At 50.6% G+C, this 13,521-nt stretch overlaps 4 protein-coding genes across 4 annotated transcripts; 1 reads left to right on the plus strand and 3 right to left on the minus strand.

Moving 5' to 3' along the window:
- Positions 1-901: 901 nt before the first annotated feature.
- Positions 902-1,558, minus strand: M430DRAFT_49369 (hypothetical protein; the record flags this gene model as incomplete). Its single annotated transcript, XM_024868064.1, has 2 exons — positions 902-1,399; positions 1,448-1,558. The coding sequence occupies 2 exons, from the start codon at positions 1,556-1,558 to the stop codon at positions 902-904; spliced, it is 609 nt and encodes a 202-aa protein (XP_024722373.1).
- A 1,931-nt stretch (positions 1,559-3,489) lies between these two features.
- M430DRAFT_99370 (hypothetical protein) lies at positions 3,490-4,546 on the minus strand (the record flags this gene model as incomplete). Its single annotated transcript, XM_024870179.1, has 3 exons — positions 3,490-3,946; positions 3,998-4,328; positions 4,381-4,546. 3 exons carry the CDS (start codon positions 4,544-4,546, stop codon positions 3,490-3,492), a joined length of 954 nt encoding a protein of 317 aa, XP_024722374.1.
- A 628-nt stretch (positions 4,547-5,174) lies between these two features.
- On the plus strand, positions 5,175-8,829 carry M430DRAFT_137245 (hypothetical protein). The gene has a single exon (XM_024862500.1). The coding sequence runs from the start codon at positions 5,407-5,409 to the stop codon at positions 8,581-8,583; it is 3,177 nt and encodes a 1,058-aa protein (XP_024722375.1). The 5' UTR covers positions 5,175-5,406; the 3' UTR covers positions 8,584-8,829.
- Positions 8,830-9,913: 1,084 nt separating this feature from the next.
- Positions 9,914-11,059, minus strand: M430DRAFT_26729 (hypothetical protein; the record flags this gene model as incomplete). Its single annotated transcript, XM_024865439.1, has 1 exon — positions 9,914-11,059. One exon carries the CDS (start codon positions 11,057-11,059, stop codon positions 9,914-9,916), a length of 1,146 nt encoding a protein of 381 aa, XP_024722376.1.
- Between the last annotated feature and the right edge of the window lie 2,462 nt (positions 11,060-13,521).

Here is a 13,521-nt window from a genome sequence, read left to right on the forward strand (position 1 = left end):
AGGACCGTGGCTAGAAATATGATGGATATGATGGAGCGAATCTTTAGATAGATTTTACCGAGTAGATATGTAGGAAGAGAGTCATGGCCCGTGTGTGCGGGAAGTTGGGAACCGATGAAGCACAGACGCCACACTTGGTTGGTGTCTGATGCCCGCCATCATAATCATTGTCTCGCTTGCCTATTCATCCCGACTCCAAAACTGAGCAGAGGTCAAGACAAAACTAATCGATACCTGATAACTTCACCGTCGGCGAGGATCTATGGCTTCTCTTTTGCAAGATGGCCCTGTGCCAGATATCAAAACAAGTCAGTCACAACACAGGGTGGTATGATTGTTTAGCCGTAGGCTCGTTGGGCTTCCGGTAGCCCCCTTGGAGTACAGTAGTTGTGTTTGTGGCTTGATTGCTGCCCGCTGCACAGACATTTTTTTCAGCTTTCTGGGCCTCAATAGTCCGATTCGCTTGAAATCCGGAGTACTTCTTGACATCTTGACAGATTGCGTCTGTGCGACTATGAGTTGGCCGACGACGACGATTCGAACAAAAAGTTGCCCCTGCAGGAGTCTGGAGGTCTGGAGGCGGGTGAAGAGGTCGAGACTCGACCTCCTTGGGCACCATTAGGCGAGTTACATCTGGATGACTAATCAGAACCCCTCCCCCCTTTTCTACTCCCCTACTTAGGTATAATTTATTGGCGACAATGTCCAGTACGAGGGCCGCATTCGCCTCCTTGACAACATAGATTAAAAAGCTCATATTCCGTTTGCGACTAAGATCTCTAGTACATCTATCGGCGCTTGAAAAGGTGGCAAGGATACTGCAAATTTAACTCAGATCTCTTCAACCCCCCTCTTCAAAAACCAACAGCACCAATCGTATCAGCGCTCTGAGAAAGCTTCCTCACCTTTGGTATCCGCGACGACCGGCAGTATTAACCCCGAGAGGAGATCTACGTACAGCGCTCGCCATACGAGCGAGTTTTGTCGCGGGATTGCCGCATTCGCCAACCAGACATACTCCTGGTTGTTCTGCGGATGGAGCGGGACAGCATGTGTTCATAGCACAGATGCTACCACCGGCACAATCGTCATCATTTGCACAGGATGTAATCCCGCTACATAGAGCGTCCTGGCCACAGAACCCAGCACCCGTGTGGTCTGAGAAGCAGAAGCAATCGCCAGTGCTGCAAGAGTGGAAACCGGCGTCGCAGGTCTGGTTACTGGGACATTGGGCACTTGAACAGATACCATTATTGCAGACTCCGGTTGAGCAAACATTGCCGCAGCTGCCGCAGTTGTTGGGATCAGTCTGGGTATTGGCTGTGCAAGATGAAATCGGAGAAGCAGAAGAAACAGTCGATGTCTGTGTAGTCGAGATGGTGATAGTGACGGTGGTTGCCTCGTCTCGTTAGCCCTGTCCTACTGGCAGCTGCGCAGAGTCGCTTACAGTGGCATTGAGGGTGATAGTTCTTGCTGTCACTCCCATACAAGAGCAAGCACTAGCATACTGAGACGAATTACTGCATGCAGTGGCATAAGATGGAATCCCGTTTGACATTGACGTGGGCAAAGCCGTTGCTCGTTTGTAAAGAAGATCAGTGACTGTGGCATTAACAGTCAATGTTGAGGTAGCTGTTGATTCATATACCTTAGTTAGCGACCAAGATATGGGCTGAAGAGACATGGTTTAACAGTTTAAGAAAAGGGGGGTACGGTTCAAGGATCACGGACCGGTCACGGTAGATGGAGCTAAGGTCACTGTGGTTTGAAGGAAGCTCCACTGCGAATCTATCAGAAATCATTCCAGACTGGATGCAAGGATCAATATGACTTACACAGTCTAGAGTGGCCTGGTTAAGGTGGCAGAGCCCTTGTCTTGTCCCGGTGACAGCTCGAGCGCAATTGTCTGCATGACTAAAAGATGTCAGCACAGGTAGCGACAATTAGAAAGATACACAAGAGATTCATGAGGTGCAATTTAATCTTGAAGCTTTTTCTTACAGCTATGTAGTTTGCTTGGAGTTGGAAATACTTACCAACCTTGTGTAGGCCCGACAGAATATGGCGAAGGCGAGACGGAATAGCCACCATAAGGCGGGTATTGCGGCGATGCCAGCGTGAACCCAACAATGCAGGTAACGGTGATGATTAGGAGCCTCATAGTAGCAGTAATGTTCTGAACTTGAGTTGTTGATGGGAATGCGGGGTCGGTAGAGAGTAAGTAGAAAGAGGATTGGAATGGTTGAGAGGATTGAAGGAATTTATGTCCGCGTCTTAGTTTGCGCAAGTAGGTAGTGACGACTTACTATAAGAGCAACTGTATTTTCCCTCGTCGGAACTCTTCTCAAGCCACCAAAGAAGCGTTTCTTCTCCGAGAGATTTGCTTGTGTCTCAACGTTGGTGTTGTACAGATACGGCCAACAACATAATTTATAGTACCAATCTTTTCTTAGGATAAGGTAGCTTCAGATATGATCTATATTGAGGTTAATTGGAGCTTTATACTCATTGGATCTGTATGATGATCTTCTACTTCAGCTGAAGATTGAAAGCCTCGAATTGAACGGTAGGAGGCTTTGGCAAATCAAGCATTCGAATTAGCAGGAAATGTTGATTAAAAGCCCATACATCTTGTACGGTGGCTTCAATATGTAACATTCCGTGGCACCTGACTAGACAGAATTCCTCGGCCTTCAAATTAGGTGCAACAATGGTTGACGATCGGGCTCACTATTCCGCTCTCATATACGCTGCAGGAACCCGTAATGTGCACAGTTTGGAGCAATTCAGGCACCCTCATGCAGGTGAATAATTGGCACAGATAGCCAACAGGTACGGAGGATTCGGGAACAGGCCAATCTATATCTATCTTGAGATATATCACTTTTCCTCGGCCAACTACGTTACTGCAGCCTGGCAGCGTTCCGTACTTCTCCGCAGCCCTCTGGGTGCAGTAGCTTGATCGATACAATGCGGATAGTCACATATTCCGGTTCGATTTCTTCCATGAGAGGTACAGAATCTGACCCCACCAGAAAACTGCCAGTATTTTGGAATTGATGAAGAGTTCAATTTTAATTCTAGGATCGTGGGTGTAGAAACGGTCTTGGATTCACTGAATCCTTCAAGAATCTGGACTCGGAGCTTTGACTCCTTGAATCAAGGGAGGTCCTGAGCAAACGTAGGCGCAGATAGGGACTACTCCTAGAGAGAATTATGATAGATGACAAGCCACCTAGATATAAGGGCAGTCTAGAGAACACAAAAAGCAAAGTTTGTACCTTTATAATCCGGGTAACACGTCTTCGGAACTGGCAAATTCGTCTTGAATCCGCTTTTTTCGTATTGTCCGGATTCAATCCAGCAGAATTTTCATGTACTAATACCTCAGGGCGGCATATTAATCACTATGAGAATACAGAAATTCTTTTGGTCGTATAGCCGAGTTTTTGCACTCACAAGAAATCGGCATCGATAATGTTCTGGATTTTAATGAAGTTTACCCGGAACAAAAGGGTGCCCTGCACTAAGACCACCGTCAACCGCCCAAGCTTGGCCGTTGACATAACTGCTCTCTTCGCTGCCCAAAAACAAAGCGACTCTTGCGACCTCATCAGCATGCGCTCCTCGTCTCAGAGGATTCAGCTGCCCGATTTTCTGCTCTGTCCCCCTCGCCCTGGCTGCTTCATACACCGCAGCTGTCATGCCCGTCTCAATCAAACCCGGGCAAATCGCATTGATACGAACGCCTGTTCCAGCAAGCTGGTATGCGATGCTTTGTGCGAGGGAGATCACGCCAGCTTTCGAGGCGGAGTAATCGCTGGAGCCTGCATTAGATCGTAGGCCCGCGACGGATGCGGTGCCGATTATGCTTCCACACGGATATTTCTTCTCTTCGGATGTCAACATCATAGCTGGTGCCGCATATTTGGCCGCGAGGTGTACGCTGCATACAAGTTAGGAGTTGCTGCATTGTAATAGAGGTTTATGGTCTCACCTGACAACATTCGTTCTTAAAGTGTTCAGGAACTCCTCCCCTGTTACCTCTGTGAAGATCTTGTTTTGGCCGAGTACGCCCGCATTGGCAAAGAATATATCAAGCCGGCCATATGACTTGATGGCATCATCTACAACCGCCTTTACCGCCGCCTCGTCCGCAGCATCGAATTTCCGGGTATGGACTTCCACACTGGGATATAATGACGCGAGCTCTCGTTTGTGCGTCTCGAGGTTGGAATCGTTGAAGTCGCATATGTAGATGGCCTTCGCGCCATTCTGGGCGAACTGATGTGCTGAAGCTCGACCAATACCGAGGGGAGAATTGGCTCCTGTAGTCCGGATCAGCAGGTATTGATAGAGACCCAAAGGCTGGCGACTGACCCGTCACAATTACAACCAAGCCTTTAACTCTTGGGCCGACGGAATCCGGAGCAATCTTCTTCAAGACGGGGATGTTTTCGAACATCCCCTGGTCCCCAATGGGAGCCACGAGCTGCTGGCTGAGCGCAGCTAGTCTCCTCTTCGCAGTCTTCGGAGCTGCAGTCATGGTGAAGTATGCAGCCTACGACAACTGGGGGAGGAGAAAGAAAGAAGAATTTTGGCCAAAAAGCAGATGAAGAGAGGAGAGAAACGAAGGGCAGTAGTCGGCCTCGACAGGAAGCGGAGGCGGGGAGGAGGAGGCTAGTGGTACGGGGGTGGAGACCCGTCTTCCCCGCTGTCTCGTCGGATCCTGGACCTCGGAAGGCTCCATCGCAGGCCCTCGGCTTGGCTGGGTCACGTGGGTGGCCCGTCCCGTGCGCAATGACTAATCAAGGGTAGTGTCGCTAGAGTCACACCGCATAAGCGCTAGTTGCAGACAGCCGACAATTAGCCGGCACGCTTTGAAAGAAGAGCGCGACGTCGTTCGTCCAGAACAGCCAGTGCGGTATTTGTACCGGAAATTGTCTCATAGAGTCGACAATCACGCCAAGTAGAGCAGAGGGAATAGGATAATCGTTTCAAATATGGCTCGTAGATATGCCCGTTGCAAACCAGGTGTTGAGGTCCTCCTGCTATGTTCAGTTCAGCAGTGCCAGTACGGCTCAGACGTGGCGAAAATCAATAAAAAAAATAAATTAAAATAAAATGCCGGAGCCTCGCGTCAACCCATGTCTCTCCAGCCATGACGTCCCAGTAACAACCACCAGGTCCGGATTCTTCAGCCACCAGCGCGACGACCCCAGCATCTCACCACCGTCGATACATTTCCTCCACGATCCAGACTTCCTATGTAAGCCTGCTTTCACCGAAGCTGCATATGTCGGATGCCACTTCGCTGCCTTTGCTACGACGGTGAGGCGCCTGGCACACGAGGGGGATCAAGGGCTGAAATCCGAGAGCCTGTACTGGCACCGGCGCGCCGATTCCATGGCGATGGACCAGGATGCCAGCTCCGAACTGCAAAGGACAGCTTCACATCGCTCGGCCTCTTCCGCCAGGAGCCAGCGATCCCAGACCGTGCGGGTTAAGCCCCGAAAATACTCCTCGTACATATCAAGCTCAGCGTCTTCCATCTCCGATAAATCCTTGACCTCGTTCCCTTCCTTTTCGCCGGAATCACCAAGAGATGCGCGACCACTGCCACCAAGGTTAACGGACGGGACGGCGAGGTCTTCTCGGCAGGCCTCCAACCCATCGTCCATTGTGGAAAGCTTGACCTCGTCCTCCCCTACTCGGAAGAGCCGTGCGGCCCTATTCGACGATACCCTCCTCGGTGCAAAACATGTTCCTGGAGCGCTTCACCTTGCAAACGACGAGCATATTGAGCGATGGATTGCGCGGAATGGAGCGGTTGCTTTGGTCAGGCAGATAGCTGGGGACCTAGCTCAACGAGAAGCGCAGATAACGACTCTGCAACGCAGAGCCGAGGAGAGGGAGAGGGCTTTGAGGAAGATTATCCTGGAATGTGGGCTGTCAAGCCTAGATATAGAGACCCGATTGCGGGCCATCGAAAGCGAACAGAAGGCAAATGAAGCTTCGGCTAGGGATTTGACTGCAAGTGAGGATGGGTTACAGAACTTAATGAACGATGCTATGAGTGATACGGTTGCGTTTGGGGACCTGCATTCAAGGGAAAATGAGGCTACGATACGTGCGAGCGATGCACTGAAAGCCTTACAGACCAACAAGCCAGCCAACGCTTCAGGGGGCTGGCGAGACTATCTGTGGGGGACAGGTACGAGCAGAAAGAACAGTCGTGCAAGCAGCGCTAGTAGAGAGGCCGCTAACGGTGTTAAACCAACGGCTTCAACAGTGCGGACTGGTGGCACATCTAGTCGGCCGACGGTTTTGGAGAGTGGAATCTTTCAACCTCCCGATTCTATGAGTGCGAGCCGTGCGTCCAGTATCAACTCAACCAACCTCTCTAGTGTGACACGTGAGCGAAAGTCTTCGTCTGGCTTGGCGGCATTTGCACTCAAGCTTGTTGCGGGAAATGCAACCGTTGGTCGAGACGTTGATGCTAAAGCGCGCGGCCGAGCAAGCAGTACGGGGACACCTAGCCATGATAGAGCCCAGTCATCAGCCAGCTCAAGGACAACGAAGTCAGCCATGGCGGCACCTCCTAAAGCTGTCGCAAAAACGGTATCGACGTCGCGGAAGTCAACTCTGAGTCAAGGGCGAGGGCTTCCACAGGACAGATGGGATACCATGGGTACCAGTCCACAAAACACCACTTCAGGAGGGAATGCGGACAATTATGGCCCTGTCGAAATGGATGCCATCTTGCCACCAGATGCCCAACCACCGACTGTGATGCAAATGTACAATAACCCTTATAGCCAGGAGTTTTTGACCGATCGATTTGGGTTTATTTACGACCAGCGTCGTAAGAGGAGACAAAAGGAAGCAGCTGAAAATATCAAGAAAACCAAGAGGGGCAGTCGAGTTGAAATGCTCAGCAGTGCTCGAAATGGGATGTCTGTAATGTCGTCGGATAGTGCAGATGAGGATTTCGGTGACGAAAGGCCTGCTACACCTACTTCCACGGAGGAGAGAGGCGAAGATGAGAAGCCAAAACGTTGGCAAGACTACCTTAAAATTGCAACTTTCCCAACAGAGCTACTGTCGCATACACCGTCCGGCAGCGTGCCTGCTTTCGAAGTCATGGAAGGTGGTGAAGTACCCCCGCGTTCGCCAGGAATCACGGCCGAAGAGAGAGGTTTCTTGCCATCAGCAGCAAGCACGACAGCAGCTTCGCCTACAGTATCGATGTCTTCCGACAATGCTACAATATCAAATTCTGCCACAGATGGACCTGTTCCAGCGCTCACGAGTGAGGATGCAGAGCCTGTAAAGCTACTCTTGAAGCAATTGGGGGAAGTTCATGACTCTCTTCAACGGGAGAAGACCGTCAAATGGAATGAGTTTCTTCGCAAAGTCCGGGCAGAACGGAGACGAGACGGTCAAGCAGCTGCAGCCGCTCTAGCAGCAGATACGCGCTCGCAGCGACCCACGGCTATCATGCCCGAAGCCTCTCTAGCAGACGGTGAAATGATCGGCGTTGCTGGGCTAGGGAACAAGGGCAAAGTTGGGCGTGCAAAATGGAACGAGTTCAAGTCTCTCGTTCTTGGTGGTATTCCCGTTGCTTACCGTGCCAAAATATGGGCCGAGTGTTCTGGAGCTGCTGCTCTTCGCATCCCCGGCTACTACGATAGTCTCGCAGGTCGCAGCGAAAGCGAAGATGACCCGGCAGTTGTAGCACAGATCCAGATGGACATCAATCGCACCTTAACCGATAATATCTTTTTCAGAAAAGGTCCTGGAGTTCAAAAGCTCAACGAAGTCCTTCTGGCGTATTCACGAAGGAACGCTGAAGTAGGTTATTGTCAGGGGATGAACTTGATCACAGCATGTCTCCTCCTGATTATGCCAACCGCGGAAGATGCATTCTGGGTCCTGACTAGCATAATCGAAAATATCCTCCCTCGCGGCTACTACGACCACAGTCTCTTGGCGTCCCGAGCCGATCAACAGGTCCTCCGCCAGTACGTCGCACAGCTCTTGCCGAAGCTTTCACTTCACCTCGACTCACTCAACATTGAGCTCGAGGCTCTCACCTTCCAGTGGTTCCTCAGCGTCTTCACCGACTGCCTCTCTGCCGAAGCTCTGTTCCGCGTATGGGACGTCGTGTTCTGCACTAACGACGGCAGCACCTTCCTCTTCCAAGTTGCACTCGCTCTGCTCAAACTCAACGAGCAACAGCTCCTCCATTGTTCTACCCCAGCGAGTATCTACACCTACATCAATCACCAGATGACAAACCACGCCATCAGTATCGACGGGTTGATCCACGCGTCCGAGGGACTGAGGAGGGTCGTGAAGAGGGACGATGTTGAGAACCGCAGGGCTAAAGCTATCGAAGCAGAGAAAGACATCGTCCGACAGCGAGAAGCCAGGAACAATCTCCGGCGCGCCGAGCGGATCGCCGCCGCCTCGGCCACCTGCACGCCACCGGAATCCCAGCCAGAAGATTCGAGCGAAGCAGCAGGGGCCGAGCCCGGGCACGACGCAAAGGGGGAATCGACAGCAGCGCCACGCGAATGAAACATGGATTTGGGATAGATAGGCCGGCGTGTTGACATTTCAAGCGGGTTATTTTTTTCTGTCTTTTTGGGAACGAGATATATACCCCCCTTGTTGGTTGGTGTTTTGTTGATAGATGGTGGATACATGTCATTGTTGGCGGGATGGATGGATGGATGGATGGGGGATTCATACTGAGTACATAGTAGGATGACGGGTAGTCAAATCACAAACCCACTTATACATACCATTTCTGCTTGCTCTTTGTACCAAGTGTCGTGTGCATGCATGTACATAGTAGTAGTATTAAAATCTGCTCCCAGTGCACAAGGACAATAGCCGCTAGAAGAGCTTTATATATTCATTTCCTAGGCCTTCTTAACATACCTATAAATCTACCTTAGTTTACTCGCGACTATCCATTACAGCACCAAAGACGAGTCCGAGCTAGGTACCTAGGTAGGTATCATCCACGAAGTACCTACCCTACCTACCTAAGGTACTCTCTGCTCCCCCCTAGTCAATAATCAAAAACAAGCCGATAATCCAGAACTACATAATAATCCAAACCCTTCCTAAAGACCTCCCCGAGAATACCTTGACTCACTCCAATGGAACGAGATTTCCGACTTGTGTAAGGTAGTGTCGATTACTAAAAGTTGTGTTGTAGATAGTAATGGGTTTTTTATTGAACTCGCTCGATGGTAGAGGTGATGAATGGTTTTGATTTGATTTGATTTGATTTGATTTGGCTGGATTATGGAATGGAATGGAATCTGGGTGTATGGTGGGTTAATTAATATGCTGCTTTGGCTATATGGAGAGAGTTTGTTTTGGGGGGGAGGAGGGGGTTCTGGAGGATGGAAGATAATAAATAGAGAGGGGAGGGGGGGCTCACACCCTTCAAGACCACCCCATTTCGTTGTTGATGGGTATACGATAAGAACACTAAGGAGGTAGTTAGGGTGTATTACTGCATTGTCTCTTGATGTTTTATTATATCATAATTATAATATACAGAATACAAACATATCCCTAATGTATCTGTTATCCATCGATATATCTCAGAAGAAGACATGAATGAATGAGATCTATCGCTCTAGAACCAAGTCCTTCCTCTTGTTCCGATCTTGCTTCACTGGTTCGAGACACTCTTATCCTTAATTAGTCTCCTATGAACCATGCATGAGACGAGACGTGTGATGAGGGGTGTCTTAAGGATGGATATTTCGATATTTCAACCCCTTCATAATCTGATGCCTTGTCGATATGTCACGTTTTCACCGCGGACCTGAAGATATTGGGGGGTTAGTCTGTGGATTCTCGCCGGCCAGCATGCGATCGATAGACATCACACAACCTCACCATCCTCCACTTCGTCCTCTCCACTACTACTCGTCTCATCCTCCTCACTACTACTCGTCTCCGTCCCCTCTCCAGCCTCCTCCATCTCCGTGTCTGACGAAGGCTCCTGTCCTATCGCCGCAAGATACTGTTTCTCGAGCATGAACTTCTCGGGGAGATCGTCGGGTGCCTCGTCTAGCACGTAGATGGTTGGGAACTCGAGCAGGACGCGGCCTCGCAGGAGGGTATCGAGGGGCTGGGTGGCATCGAGAGGTATGAGGACTTTGGGAAAGGTGGAGGGTGTGTGTGGCCGGTACAGGTAGAGGTAATGGGATAAGGATGGGATCGGCTCCGGCGCGGGTGATCCTTCGAGAGCCGTGTCTGTATTTTCAGGAACAGATGCAAGTATCGACGAGAAGTTCCATGCTCCCGTTTCGGGGTCTTGGAGAATCGGGACAGTCGTGAGATCCAAGTCGGTCTCGGCGTCCGTTCTGGCTTTCTTGGCTAATCGCTGCTTGGATTCCGTAGCCTTACGCTTGCGCTCCGCTTTCCGTTCCTGAGAGCTCATGTTCTTCCTCCTCTCTTCATCCAGCGACGCCATGTAGGCTTCCCCAAGCGGTCTCTTCCCCATCGCCTTGCCCAGAACCCTCTCCTCGCCATGTATCCATTCCACCTGCCAATAAATGCATTTCTGATTCCTGCTCCAACTCGTCCCATTCTCCACATTCCTCCTCATCCCCTTCGGCGCCCTCTTCACCACCGTCCCCATCCCCTCCAACGCCCTCTTTATCTGCGCCTCGCCCGCCGCCTCCGGCTCCCGCTTCCTCTTCCTCCCCTCCTCCCCTCTCCTCGCGCTCTCCAGCTCCGCCTTCTCCACCAACCTCCGCTCCTCCACAATCTCCTTCTCCGACCGCTCGATCCGGTGCTCAATGCCGTGCAGGAAGTTATAGTCGTGATCGATGCCCGCCGGCGTCGCCAGCTGCGATCGCGGCTTGTACACCGTCGGGTCGCGCACCCCGCTGCACGACGCCCACGCCTTGTGCCGCCGCGAGCATGCTAGGGAACACGTCTGGAGCGAACACCGCGGACACGTGTATTTCGGAACGTTGATATTGCAGATGCGACAGAGGGAGGAGAGGAGTGGATCGCTCATCTTCGGTCGATGCGGTCGAGGCTGAGAGGTCCTTCGTAGCAGGACGAGGACTGAGGGTTGGGGGGGTTTGATGGATTGATGTTTTGGCTTGGGCAGTGGGATGTGGGAGGCTTCTTAAAACATAGCTTGCTTGTCTTTGCTGGTGTCTGTCCTGCTGTGTAGGGGGTGCGGCTGAAGATATGTCTCTTCACAATTGGGATGAAAAATCGACGCGGTCAAGAATTTGAGCGCAGCCTTGCCGCTAACAAATAGGTTCGTCCAATCAGGGACTTTGGATACAAGGCTTCGAAATCGCAAGCCGTCGAATCACCAGCTTGATCTTGTGCGGTTGTTCTTATTTACAATGTTTTATAGCACAGTTCAATTGAATCTATACATTTCTGTTTGAAGCAATCAGAGGACACTTATTTACCATACCTACCTAAGGTGGTTGTACCCAGAAGATAGACCACCACGCACCGAAGCGGGCAGAATTAAATACACTTCAATATACTTTAAGGTTGGGAATTAATAGGATGAGGATATATAGATTATTCAATTGCATTACTCAACCCAACCCATCGCCAAAGGACTGCTATAATATAAGGTATGTAACTTCTTAAAAGACTTTCCAGCCTCGCGAAAGCTACGTTGCGAAAAGAGAGGCAACCTGCGTTTCCAAAACGGGGGGAATATTCAAGGATCTCAAACACGATAGTCTATAGTGGCCTGAAAAGCAACTTTATCTATGACTGCGTGGCTGGCCCCACGAAACAGAGGTCCGAGGACGGCTTTGTATAGAGTTGATATAGCCCTTGAGAGCGCCAAGCGAAGAATGGGGGTGATATAAATACAATGTGGCGTTGTGTGCTTCGAGGTGTATGGATAATGGATGAATATTATGGGGGTTGGCTTTATGTGATGGATTTGTTACTGTTATCGTTGTAATCATGGAGGGATTACATGGAGGCATGCTGGGAAGAGAGCGGCTGGTTGACAGTACGGTTGTTATAAGAAGAGCCATACGGATAGGCTCTAGACAACGATGACTGGGTGAGTTCTACTTGCACTTTTGGGATGGGATAGAAGTCTGAGCGTCATATCGCTACCTGTATATATAGATATATAGAGACGGTGTAGATGCAACTCGGCCCACCTGAGGCTGAAAACGGGCTCGGGAGGCAGAAGAAGGAGACGGTGAGAGGACGTGACTCTTGATTGTTAGGAGCAGTTTCAACACCGGCTGAGTACTTCCGTCGTCAAGTTGGCTGCCATGCCGAAGAAGAACGATGCGCTATGTATGCATATATCTGACTCTCCTTCCGCCCTCCCCTTATCAAGTTCCGGCACGCAAATGATAAGGGGGACATTTCATTACCTTCATCGATTCCCACCGTACGAGGATAAAAGGCATCGCCCCGATCCAACAAGCCTCAACAAAGACAGCTAAGGTGGTTAAGAGTTGCAACTTGGGAAATCGCCTAGAAGAAAGAAGGGAAGCCTTTGACGAAGAGAAACCCGGAATCGCGGAATAATCCCCAGGGGTCAGGCCGTCCGCCGTAGGTCCGTTCGAGTAGACTTCCCGCTCGACGCTTGGCTCTTTCCCGCAGATAATCTCCGATCATCCTGGTGGTGTTGGATTGGGATTCGGCTGTGGGAATACCGGAGCTGCTGCGTTTGTGAGTTTGCAATAGCATACCGAGTATTTGTTTTTCATCTCTGCTTCTTACTCTGTCCAATGTACATGTATGTACTCCTGGAGATCTTCGGTTCTCTTTTCTATGTTTCACTTTTCACTTTTCGGCTTTTACATTTTTCCTCTCGTTTTCTTCACGTTTTGCTTGCGTGGAAAGATCTGCAGACCTCTAAATGCGGCCTAGCGTCAGGGGTAGCATGTCCAGACCGTCAAGAAGGGCCCGTTTTATCCCTGATTGGCCGAGAATGATTGGCGACGCAAGCACATATCAACAGCCATCAACGGACCAACGCACCTATCACCGCCCCGATGGATGAACGAAACCATGTCGGCGTGGTCGGTGCGTGGGAGCAGTATGCCCACTTTTTCGGCTGCGGCATGGGGACCCCCGTCGCCAGCAAGATTAATCTCCTCGTTTGGTGCGAGGGAATAAGATGTCAGGGCCCTCCTCCCTCCGCTATCACATCACATCACATCGCCGCGATCGTCTTTTCTCGTATTGCGGGCTGAAACGTGGGAGGGCAGGGGAGGGAGAAGACGAGATTGCTCTTGGTTGGTTGCAAAGTTGCGCGGGCGTCGCGGATAAACTTGTAAATATACTTGGGGGCCTGGGATAGAGTTAGCGGGACGGGAAGAGAGGTATATAAGGTAACTAATACTCAATGCAGTAAACCTGACTATCTCATATCTGATACCTCAGATCTCGTCATGTACGATATCAGGGACAGTATGCAGACCTCATGCAGCGTACAGCAGAACATCCGGAGGTCCTGTACAACACGCAACT

The sequence above is a fragment of the Amorphotheca resinae genome (assembly GCF_003019875.1).
Source record: "Amorphotheca resinae ATCC 22711 unplaced genomic scaffold M430scaffold_4, whole genome shotgun sequence".
Taxonomy (NCBI): Eukaryota; Fungi; Ascomycota; class Leotiomycetes; order Helotiales; family Amorphothecaceae; genus Amorphotheca; species Amorphotheca resinae.